We start from the raw sequence: 12,308 nt of genomic DNA, 5'->3' as shown, positions 1-12,308 counted from the left end.
GATATTTTACAGTTTCTTGCTGCTTCATATAAAAAAAAAGACACAAAGAAATCTACAACAACAAAACAACATCTAGATGGCAGACCATCATACATCTCACCCCTTATAAGTGGATTGCATTCATAAATTTGAGCCCATGGCATATTTCCTGCAGCTGTGTGGTTTAGCCAAAATCCAAAGCTTTGCTTTGTGTTTTAGCATGGTGCCAGTATTCTGTCCAGAGACAGAAACAAAAGGCGTTGCTTCTCCAGACTTAAACAACAACATCAAGCCTGGCCTCACCCTCACTGGGTTTTTAGACCAGACAATCACAAACTGCCTAATCCAGGAAGCCACAGCCAGAACTGTTCTGTCTGCTATAGTACCATCCAGAACCACACAGAAGCAACAAATAGGTTGTATGTAATGAAACAAAAGAATAAAAGTGGTCAAAACTATAATCAGTGATATAATGCTGAAAAGCTTTATATCAGTAATCTGAGCAACCGATCATCCTACTAAATATATTGCATAGAATTTTCAGCTGTATAAATATCACATGACTACAAAGACCTTATTCACGCTAGCGGCATTTTTTATTTTTTAATGAGAATGACAAGGCTGTGAGGGTAAGACTTACAGTCTCTTCAATGGGCAGTACTGCAGTTTAAAGTGTTTTTGGATCATTCCGCGGATGAAAGATTGATGAAATATCTTTCCATGAACAATCAGTATACAAAGAACTCCAGACAACATGAGCTGTGGAAAATCAGATGTGATCTAGGAGCTTTATATAGTTTGTGTCATTGAAGAGATTGTAGGTCTATCCCTCACAGCTTCGTTGTCATTCCAATTAAAAATCAAAGATGGCACTGGCTTGAATAAGGTCTAGTCTTCATTAGGGTGATAAATAACACTTTGAACTTGTGGTCATTGTGATAAAATGGTTTTACATTGTGCACTTTTAGACATATGGAATGTGTCAAACCAACGGACGTGCACAAGAAAATGCATTCACCAGATGCTTTCTAAATGAGGAAAGGTTTTCAGTTTCTGTGTGTATTGTCTCTCTTAGATCGCTCCTTCGCATACCCTTTCTCTAAGCAGACTGAGGAGAGCAAAGCTGATATTTTGGTGTCAGTTCTGAGCTTTTCTTGTTTTCTTCCTCACACACTTCCTTCCAGAATCATCCTTTATGATTCCAGGAAAGGTTTGGCCTTTTCAAGTCCTTCCTGCAGAAAGCGGATATACGTGGATGTTGAGGGATCTTCAAACCCTGTTGAGAAACTGAGAGCTGGGACGTCGTCTTCTGGTTTCATGGATGTCTGGTCCAGGAAATTATTTGCATTGATGTGATGGACCTGTAGAAATTAGTCAGTTTTAATGAAACTTTAAGAAGAGACTTTGGCATTTAAATTAAACCAGCTGGTCAAAAGCCTAGAGCTAAAAGCAGACTGACCACAGTGCCATTGGGCAGCGCCACCATCATCTCCACTGGAAATGTGTACTTTTCCAGATGTAAATGAGCCTTTTCACTCAAACCCAGATTCTTCTCATCTGCCTAATAATCAAAAAGCAATAAATTAGCATGAATACCTCACCAAACAATTACTAGATGTATTTTGTAGTACTCTTGTAAGTATGCATCATACTTGGGCATCAAACACAATTATATATTTTTTGCTTATGTTTAGCTGTCCAACATACACAAACTAAACAACTCAAAACCCCTACAGTCCTCACCTGTAGATCCTCCAGTTCTTTGACTAGAGACCAGCTGCTGATGAAGCTCTGGTTGAGCAAGGCCAGAACGGGCGAACTCTCGAGAACTGTCTCCCGAAGAGTCCGCCCCGAACCTGTCAGAAATGAGGAAGAGAATATTCAGGATTTAAATTAGTTCTGTTCTTTCAATCGAGCGAGCGAGCTCAGAGAGTTTCAGCTTGGCGATCCACTGAAGGAGATCAATCTGTGCAAATTTCTGAGATCTTCCACTAAAGATCTCGTATTACACGAGGTGAGGGTTAAAGGAAGTCTTTCTTAGAAGAACCACAGCATTTTCTTTTTTCCAGACTTTGCGAATTCAACAAGAACTGTTCTTTCCTGGGATGTCCCGATAGCATTTTTTGAGAACGAACACCGATACTTTATTTCTGATACTCGCCGAGACCGCTACCTTTTTTCATTTCTCTGAACTCCATATCAACAATTTACATTTTATCATCAAAATGGTCAAAATTCATCAAAACTTTAAATCAAATGAAAATGTTCAATATAATATTGTATTATTATTATTATTATTATTATTATTATTATTATTATACAGAGGCTCACAGCACAATACAAAATACAACATTGGAGTTATATTTTGTCAAATAAAGTGCTGCAGATAACAGTATCACATTTGTTTGATACTGCTTAAGTATAATACAATTAGTAGTGATTTAATATTATTAGTAGTAGTATTACAGTGAATATTACATATCTTTACTGTAGTGATATATTTCTGTCAAACTTTTTTCCTATAAATGTACCTTTAATTTTGACTGAGCTTTTATTTTGAAGTGTTCAAAATAATCTTGTTGAAGTTAAGATGGTAGATTTCCACTCTGGAAAAGCCGGTCGCTACATGACTAAAAGTGAATTAAATGTTTGTTTGTTTTTTTTAATCCCCTTTTTCTCCCAATTCTTTTTCTGCCCAATTCCCACTACTTAGTAGGTCCTCGTGGTGGCATGGTTACTCACCTCAATACAGGTGGCAAAGGGCAAGTCTCAGTTGCCTTTGCTTCTGAGACAATCAATCTGTGCATCTTATCACGTGGATAGTTGTGCATTATACCGCAGAGACACCCAGCCTGTGGAGGCTCATGCTACTCCGTGATCCACACACAACTTACCACACGCCCCATTGAGGGCAAGAACCCCTAATCGTGACCACGGAGGAGGTTACCCCATGTGACTCTACCCTCCCTAGCAACTGGGCCAATTTGATTGCTTAGGAGACCTGGTTGGAACCAGCGCACTCTGGATTCGAACTCGTGACTCCAGGGGTGGTAGTCAGCGTCAATACTCACTGAGCTACCAAGGCCCACGACTCAAAGTGGTTATTAAACTGCAAAAGGCTGCCATTTAATTAAAAAATAATTTAAAAAAGAGAGCACTCTGTATGTGCCTCATGCTACAATGTGAATTAGCATTTTACAGACACCCACATTCGGTCTTATTTATTACACTGCGTCTATCTGTTTTATTTTAATGTCAGTGCTTGGCACATACCCAAAATTGACAGTCTTAGTAGAGGGAACATCAACTTTAAAAAGCATGTCTCAAGCATTTTGTACTGCATCTAGCTTTTTAGTGCAAGAAAGTGTTAGGTCTGAACGGCCCCTTACCATGTTAAACTCGGGTATCCCTGCACGGATATCAGTCATTTCAACCCTATTCCCAACCTTTACCCTTCCCACAAATGCATACATCTAGTTCAATACCGTTATCGCCATTAATAGTTGTCTGACCTCAGCAGGACTGGTCATCCAGGGCTCCCCAGAGCAGGATGGAGTGGACCAGCTTCTTCTCTGTATCAGCTCTACTGAAGGCCTCACTGAAAGGCAGATATGGCACCTTCAAAAGAAAAGAACCACTGATGAGACCAATGGCATTAAAATACAAAGTGCAAACATTCCAGCATCATCTGAACATAACAACAGATTAAACCAATCACTGACCCAATTTACCCTCATCATCAAGTTGGGGATTGCATCATGAGACTCACCTTTTTAAATGGGTACATAGTGACCTCCAGCTGTCTCGCTGCTTCCTCTCTGCTCACCTCTGCACTCCAGACAATCTCCTCAAACACAAACTGAATGGGCTCTCCACCCTCCCCACGGCTGTCAATCATGTTACCCAGCTCGTCATAGATTATTGAGGGAGTGGAGGGCCCTGCTGCCCTGAGCTCCATCTGTAAATATACAGCCCATTTAATTCTTTACCATGCTTTACACTTAAACTGATTCATCAGAAGTATGAAACAAATCCAGCAAAATGTCATTTGAAGCATTTTAGTATTATGTACTGTAATCAGCAATCAAAACCACAGAACGTGATCTGTATAATTCTGAGCACTAACCTGGGGGAGGTATCCAATGTCCACCTCCATGTTACTGCTCTCACTGGCCCCGTACAGCCACTCCATGTCCACATTCAGAGTTCTACCATACACAAACATACACTCATCACCTCCGACAAGGACTCTAGTGCTCTTATGTTTAATTAATGTTATGTTAATATTTATTTTCTCTTAAAACTTTGTAGTTCATTCTCAACCTATGAAATTGATCATGATTTAACATGACTTTGGGATAAATTGCTCAAACTAGAACAGCAGGATAAGCAGTTAGGAGGACAGGGCACTGACTTGTCATTTGGGACGTAGAGTTGAAAGTCTCGCACATGAGAAGCATCTTTAGAGAGGATTATGTGACCAGAAAACTGACCGGGTGTGAACCAGAATGGAAAATCTGGAACATCATTTAGCTGGAACTCAGCATGGATTCTGTAATTAGTAACAGGAGTACATCAGACTCGATTAATCATGGTTAGATTTGAGGCTCACAGTTAAAACACACATTTTTAAAAATCCGTTAAGTGATCAGAGAGAAAGACTGATAAAATGGGGGACAATTAACAATCAGATATTCTGTGATTGAGATGTAGTGTATTTTTACTGGGTACTGTTATAAGACAACCCCATTAATTATGAATGATTGCAAACTTGACATACTTGTTTTAACACGACAACCATGTAAATGTAGACCCACAGTCATAATCTCTATCGTAAACTGTATTCTAGCCCACACCTATGTTAGCACACAGCTTAACCCCGAAATTCAAAGCCCAACATGTATTTTTCACACCTGAAAACAATGTCATAATAAAAGTCACTGACGGCTCGTATACAGGCCACAGCTCCCTGTGGGGCAAAGCGGGATTTCACAAAGGGCCGTGGGTGGAACATACTCAGCAGCGAGTGAATCAGTACCTGCAGAGAGAAAGCATGATTAATTCAAATTCAATCCAAGCAATATGAAATTGCAATTGCTAAACTGCTCACATAGTGATACTTGATCACGCAATGACAAAGTTTTATACTGACTGCCTATCAGGGCTTGTACTAGGATGCAACCTTTGGTGGGGCCCGTGTATGTTGGTCTGTGGGGGCTCGGAGCAAATCTAGCTCCCCCTTGGACCCAACCAAGCTGACTATTCCTGAATTCCTGAAACTTGTTTTCGCTATCACTTGTTAGATTTATTGGTGTATTTGTACCTCTTTGCCCCGTGGTGTGGGAGGATGGTAGCGGTTGTTAGAAAGGTAGCCAGTGAAGATGTTCAGCTCGCTGGGAACAATCCACCATGTGTCGCCCGGGGCAGATTTACTGCTGGGTGGCTGGAAGACCTTAAACTGACTGGCATAAAATGTAGCTGAAGGAACAGCTGGATGTTTCCATGACCGCAGCCCACTAAGAGAGCTGTGAGAAACCTGATGAGACAGAAAATGCACAGAATTTACCTTATAAACAAGTATTGAATACCTTTTAATCTGTCAATTTTTTCAATTTCTACGAAACATCACACTATATGTATATCAATGAAATAAGTTGAACAATTTGAAACATTTGTTACTGTTTATGGACTTTTTTTGTTGTTATTATTACCCCTAGGAAGCCATCTTTGCTCTTAGTCATGCTTTCCAGTAGTAATGGCTGCATTGTGGCCTGTAGCGTCAGAGTCTCTCCATTTGGATCATGTGGTGTCTCCTCCTCAAACTCTGGGGGAGGTGCCACACCTTCAGGCAACAGGGATGGACATTGGGATTACAACAATAAACAATGCATTGTTTGAAAACTCATATCTGACTTTCAGTTTTCAACAGTGGTGGAGGATTTCAATCTTAAAGGAGTATTCTGGCTTCAATACAATTATGCCCAATCGACAGCATTTGTGGCATAATGTTGATTACCCCCAAAATTATTTCTAAGACTCAATAAAAAAAGAAAAGAGAGCACAACTCTGGGTTACAGTGAGGCACTTTCTGTACAATGGAAGTGAATTGGGCCAATCAGTAAACATTAAAATATTAATTGTTTCAAAAGTATAACCACAAGACGTAAACAATATGCATATTAATGTGATTATAGTTAGGAAATCGCTAACCTTTTCTGTGTAAAGTTATTTACAATGTTACAACTTTGTTGCCATGAAGACATCATGTCATAAACCCTGTAATCCTGCCAAAAATACAATTAAAATAACAAATAATACACCAGTTTTAACAGAATGCAAGTGCTTTTATAAAATATAAGCTTCACATTTCTTGCAAGTGTCTCACTGTAACCTTATTTTTGCTTTTTAAAGAAAAGGAGGGACGAATTGAAATTATTTTTGGGGGTAATCAACATTATACCACAAATGCTTTTGATGGAGCATAACTTGTATTGAACATGGAAGATTCTTTTAATTCTACTTAAAAATGCAATATTTGTCAGGGAAATGAATGTTACTGCTGAAAGAAAACAGACAACAAAGGTACCAGTGAGTTTTTCTGCAATAGGCTTGAATTCCTCTGGACTGAGATAGAGGTCATGATCTGCATCCAGGGATGAGAAGAAAAAGAGTCCATCTGCCCCCAGTGCCTTCAATGCTGCATCCTACAACACACACAAAACAAATGGGGAAAATGTAGTCATGCACTATCCCATATCTATCACGCTCAGGCAGTTCTCATCAATGAAAAAACAGCACAATACTTGCCCCAAGGCAACAAGACACAATCATGTCTGCATCTGTCAATTCTTAACTGAATTCCTGACATTTTATGTTGTTTCTAAATTAAATATAACTAGAGGAAGGGCAGGAGAGTCTCTGTTTAATGTTGGAAGTGACTCTGACATATGAAAAAGAGGGGGTTGGTGTTCCAACAGCCTTACCCCAGCTGTGGCAATTATCTCACCCTCATGAAACAGCAGGCGGCTGGGGCAACAGATGCAACTTTACTGTTCTCAAATACCAACAGAGGACGTGGCAAAAGACCGGTGCAAAATTATTAAGGGGTCGTTCAGGCCAAACACGTTCTTACGCTAAAAAGCAAAACGTATCGCAACGAATAAAAAAAAAATTTTTTGTTGTTTTTTTACTTGACACGGCGTCTTAAAAGCTAAAAAAGAAACGAAAACAGCGAAACGCGGCGCAACGGTCTTAATTACAAAGGAAACGCAAGAACGCTTTGATATGAACGGCCCCTAATACTTCAACAACCGAATGAGTCGCAGGAATGTTCACAACTGAATAAATGTATTGTAATATACACAATTATAGTGGCAGCATGGCTTTAGAATACGAGTAATAACAGTAGCAGTTTTAATATCTTTACTGAGAACAAAGTAGGTTATAAAATTCACGCAAATCTCTTCCGAGTCATAAAATCTCTCCGTTACGAATCAAGACTGGTGTTAACTTACATGTCGTTTCACCAGCTGATTGTCCTGGTAATATTTAACGCAGAAGCCAATAAGCGGAACAGCAGCGATCATCAATAAGGTGGAGAGCGTCTGCTTGAAACGTGAGCGGTCGTGTGTGCGGGATGGATAGGCGCGATCTTCTTGCTCATTCTTTGGCTTTCCAGGGTTAGTTTTATCAACATCTGCCGCCATCCTCTCTAGTATTCTCTCTCTATCCACGCCGTAAAGCACTACCGGGCCACAATAATAGCCCACGGTGTGTTTAACTCTTGTGAAGTCACTCTGTAGCCATGAGTTCGTCTTGTGTGTACAGTGAGCCGTTACATTTTGTGGCGCAGGGAGGAAATCACTCCCGCTGCTTCTCCTGGTAGTGGATGATGTCTGACGCTCTTAAAGGGACAGGGCGCACAATCATTCCTTTAACGTTTGTGTACAATTTTGGCGACCGTGCCGGTGATGCCCTTAAATGCTTTCTAGGTAGGCTGCTGAAGAGGTTTTAAAACACAGCCGTTATCCTGTTATGTCTGACCATAATTATACTGTTTTGGGCCAAAGAATGTACTGGCTCTGGTTCTTTTAGGTCTTTATGCTGATAATAGTCAAATATTACAGCAGTTTCTTTGAAAGAGCACGCATTTCAAACATAGATAGAATAGATATGTCCACTATACAGCGTTACTCTACAATTTTCAGTTTAAACATGAATTGAGCATGGAAAAAATGTGGTTAATAATATTGTTAAAGCCATAATTAAAGTCACAATTCCATGGAAAAGAAGATCCAAAGTGAATGGCGACTAACATAATGGTTAAAGAAATCTTCACTTGACCCGCCCGACCAGTAGGTGACGATATGCACAAGAATGCAAATTGGTAAAAAATGTAAATAAAAAAGAACATGAAAGTGAATGTAGAGATTTAAAGTAAAAAGCACTTTATTATGTATCTAATTCTCACCACACCTATTGTATTGCTTCTAGAGACATGGATTTAACCACTGGAGTTGTATAGATTACTTTCATGCTGCATTTAAGGGATTTTTGGAGCTTCAAAGTTATGGCCACAATTCACTTGCATTGTATGGACCTACAGATCTGAGATTTTCTTCTAAAAATCTTTGTTTGTGTTCTGCAGAAGACAGTAAGTCATACACATCTGAGATGGTCTGATGGTGAGCAAATGATGAAGAATTACAATTTTTGGGTGAACTATTCCTTTACCATTTTCTTTTATGTTAAAAGAAAGTCACCAGCAGTTTTGAACAATATGAGAGTGAGAAAATGATTTTGTTTTGGCAAACTATCACTTTAAATATGAAGCAACAAACAATAAGGTAAAGTTATAATAAACATAAAGGTAAATAATATAATGTTGAACAAATAAATACTCAAGTTTTATTTTGAAAATATTTTGAGGGGGTGTTCATTGGGGTTTCAATATTATTGCTACTCAATACAGCACATTGAACAATGCTATAATATATGCACATATACACAGATCAGCCACAACTTTAAAACAACCTGCCTAATATTGTGTAGTTCCCCCTCGTGCTGCCAAAACAGCGTCAACCCGCATCTCAGAATAGCATTCTTCTCATCACAATTGTACTGAGCAGTTATCTGAGATACTGTAGACTTTGTCAGTTCAAACAAGTCTGGCCAGTCTCTGTTGACCTTTCTCGTCATCAAGGCATTTCCATCCACAGTGATCTGCCGCTCACTGAATGTTTTTTGTTTTTGGCACCATTCAGAGTAAATTCTAGAGACTGTTGTGGGTTAAAATCCCAGGAGATCAGCTGTTTCAGAAATACACAAACCAGCCCTTCTGGCACCAACAATCATCCATGCGATTATCTAATCAGTTAATTGTGCGGCAGCAGTGCAGTGCATAAAATCATGCAGATATGGATCTGGAGCTTCAGTTAATGTTCACATCAACCATCAGAATGGTGAACATTTTTTATCTGCGATTTAGACCCAGTGTTATTATAGTTAATGAAAACTAACACATATACTAACTAAAAAAATTTTTGTTAACTAAAACAAAAATAAAAACTTTTTCATAACTCCAAAAAACCTAAACTAAAATAAAAAGCCTTTATGTGCTTTTTGGAACTTCAAAGTTCTGATCACCATTCACTTACAGAGCTGAGCTATTCTTCTAAAAATGTGTTTGTGTTCTTCAGAAGAAGGAAAGTCAAACACAACTGGGATAGCATGAGGGTGAGAACTTTTATTTCTGAGCAAACTATTCCTTTAATTGTTTACTCCCCAAAGATTAGTTTAACAATGATTTATAATAATTTAAGGAAATACATGTGGATACACTGTGGCTCAAGCTTAAATGCTCGGTCACTTTACCCATATTCACCCTATATTATAAAATTTGCAACATTTACAATCCACATTAAACATGAAAATACCACTAGATAGATGTAGCACAAGACTGCCGTGAGACATTTAATGATGTTTGACATTTTAGAGTGACCCTAAAACTACTGTAAATGTAGGCCTACGATTAAAACAACTTTATTATCTCAAATAATACATTCCTTTTAACAGAAAAATTAATGTAAGGGATTTTAGAAATTAATACGTTTCACATTTCGGCCTTTAAACCCTCCAAAAAATTGGCCTCATTCACTTCCATTGAAGCCTAATTGTTACCCAAATTTTGCCACCAAAAAAAGGGACGAGTCGAAATATATTTTTGTGGTAGACAATATTATGCCAAGCTTAATGTTGAGCTTAACTTGTATTGAACACAGAATACTCCTTTAATCCACACTGAATCTCGTTTTAAACTTCTAAAAGAGGGAAGACACTTAATATGACACTGCAATCACTCAGTTGGGAGGAGCAGAAATAATTAATTTCCGTTAAACATCTTTTTCAATATTTAATGCTTCAACATGCTCATCGCCATTAACACTGCTGTCACCGTGCATTAAGTGGATTTGTAAGGTAGAAATGAAGCAGTAATGTTAATTACTTTACTCACCTTGACACGGAGTTGCCTTACTACAAATACGCTGGATCTTCTCTCAAATAACTTCCGGGTCGGCAGATTAAGCATGCATGATACTAATCAGGAGAAGTAGAGTTGTTGCGTCGTTGTCATGGTGAATGAAAACAAATCGTGATCTAGCTTTAAATTGTATGCTAAATTTAGAGAGAGAGAGAGAGAGAGAGAGAGAGAGAGAGAGAGAGAGAGAAGACTAACAATCTGCTAAATTTTGGTGTTTTATAAAGCCTTTAAACACAGCACCATGTCTAGTAAACATATGTAAATAAATGTCAAGATGTGTGGTGTAATTGTGTGTGGCAGATGCAGAGAAAGCATAATTTGGGAAGATATAGCATGTATGTATTTTTACTTGTTAAACAATGCCACACAAATTTATTTTCTTTTAGAAAAGCGAGAGATTGAATTGAAAAATGCTCTATTTGTTGTTACTTATTAACTTGTTACTATAAAACACAGGTCATCTTGATTTTATATTGTTGCTCTTTGTTTTAGACATTACATCACTTAAAATCACTTACATTTTTCCAAATGGAGACACATATTGTGCGTTTACTGTCAGCTTTTGACATGTCTGTGAATGTTTACCTCACTCTAAACTCACTCTGTATTAATTTCTCCCCAATTTGGTATGCCCAATTCACAATGCACTCTAAATCCTCGTGGTGGCGTAGCGACTCGCCTCAATCCGGGGGGCGGAGGACAAATCGCAGTTGCCTCTGTGTCTGAGATCGTCAATCCGTGCATCTTATCACGTGGCTTGTTGAGTGTGTTACCGCGGAGACCTAGCATGTGTGGAGGCTTCACGCTATTCTCTGCGGCTTCCACGCACAACTCACCATGTGCCCCATCGAGAATGAGTACCACACATTATAACAACATTATAACCCCATATGACTCTCTACCCTCCCTAGCAACCAGGCCAATGTGGTTGATTAGGAGACCTGGCTAGAGTAACTCAACACAACCTGGATTCCAACTTGCGACTTCAGGGGTGGTAGTCAGCGTCAATACTCGCTGAGTTACCCAGGCACCCCTGTATGTGTGTGTTTGTGTTTAGAAGGAGAGTTCTCTCCGACCTCAGATGGTGTGGTGATAAGGAAAGGGTTTGGCACACAGACATCAGCCTCTGGAGTTACATACACTGGGGAATGAGACAATAATAAGGTGTGTATTTGTGGAATATCATCTTTAAATAAGGAAAACAGACATGTGCACAAAAGCTTTAAGCTGGGCTGCTGGGTCGATGATGTACAGACTGGATTAGTGCAAGTGTATGAAATGAGATCCAGGCATGTGGACACTACCTCAATTAAATATAATTTTCAATGCTGTTGTTATGTGTACCTACTTGATGAATGGCAGTGGAACACTTACTCACCTGTCAGGGGCAATAGACTATACAATGGCTTGTTCAGAGACAACATGTATCATGGCTAAGGGATTTACAGTTTTCCTGATGGGACAGAGTATACTGGAAACTTCAGCAACAACAGGTATAAAATCTGTTTCAAATTGGTCTCAGTGACAGCCTGGGCATCCGAGCAGGAACCAGCATTTATTGTGATTATTTTCTGCTTATTGACTCAAATTGAGTCAGGAAATGATCACATTTGACTCTTTAAGACAGTTGCTCAGACTGATTTAAACATAATCTAGATTTTAACATTTTATGTAATATAATTTTGAATTTTGAAATGTAATATTGTATAACCTATGGTAAAATTCACAAATGCTTTCCATGTGAAAACTGTTAGCATATGTACATGCATGTGTGTGCTGTAATTCACAT

At 38.8% G+C, this 12,308-nt stretch overlaps 1 protein-coding gene across 1 annotated transcript; it reads right to left on the bottom strand.

The window, feature by feature from the left end:
• Positions 1-23: 23 nt before the first annotated feature.
• selenon (selenoprotein N) lies at positions 24-7,857 on the bottom strand. The gene is made up of 12 exons (XM_052153530.1): positions 7,494-7,857; positions 6,566-6,683; positions 5,691-5,821; positions 5,303-5,515; positions 4,893-5,017; positions 4,394-4,531; positions 4,106-4,187; positions 3,749-3,937; positions 3,492-3,597; positions 1,723-1,835; positions 1,439-1,540; positions 24-1,340 (listed from the first exon to the last, which is right to left on the bottom strand). Exons 1-12 carry the CDS (start codon positions 7,683-7,685, stop codon positions 1,173-1,175), a joined length of 1,677 nt encoding a protein of 558 aa, XP_052009490.1. The 5' UTR covers positions 7,686-7,857; the 3' UTR covers positions 24-1,172.
• Between the last annotated feature and the right edge of the window lie 4,451 nt (positions 7,858-12,308).

Source organism: Xyrauchen texanus, chromosome 22 (genome assembly GCF_025860055.1).
Source record: "Xyrauchen texanus isolate HMW12.3.18 chromosome 22, RBS_HiC_50CHRs, whole genome shotgun sequence".
NCBI classification, from domain to species: Eukaryota; Metazoa; Chordata; class Actinopteri; order Cypriniformes; family Catostomidae; genus Xyrauchen; species Xyrauchen texanus.
This window is presented reverse-complemented; position numbering and strand designations above follow the sequence as displayed.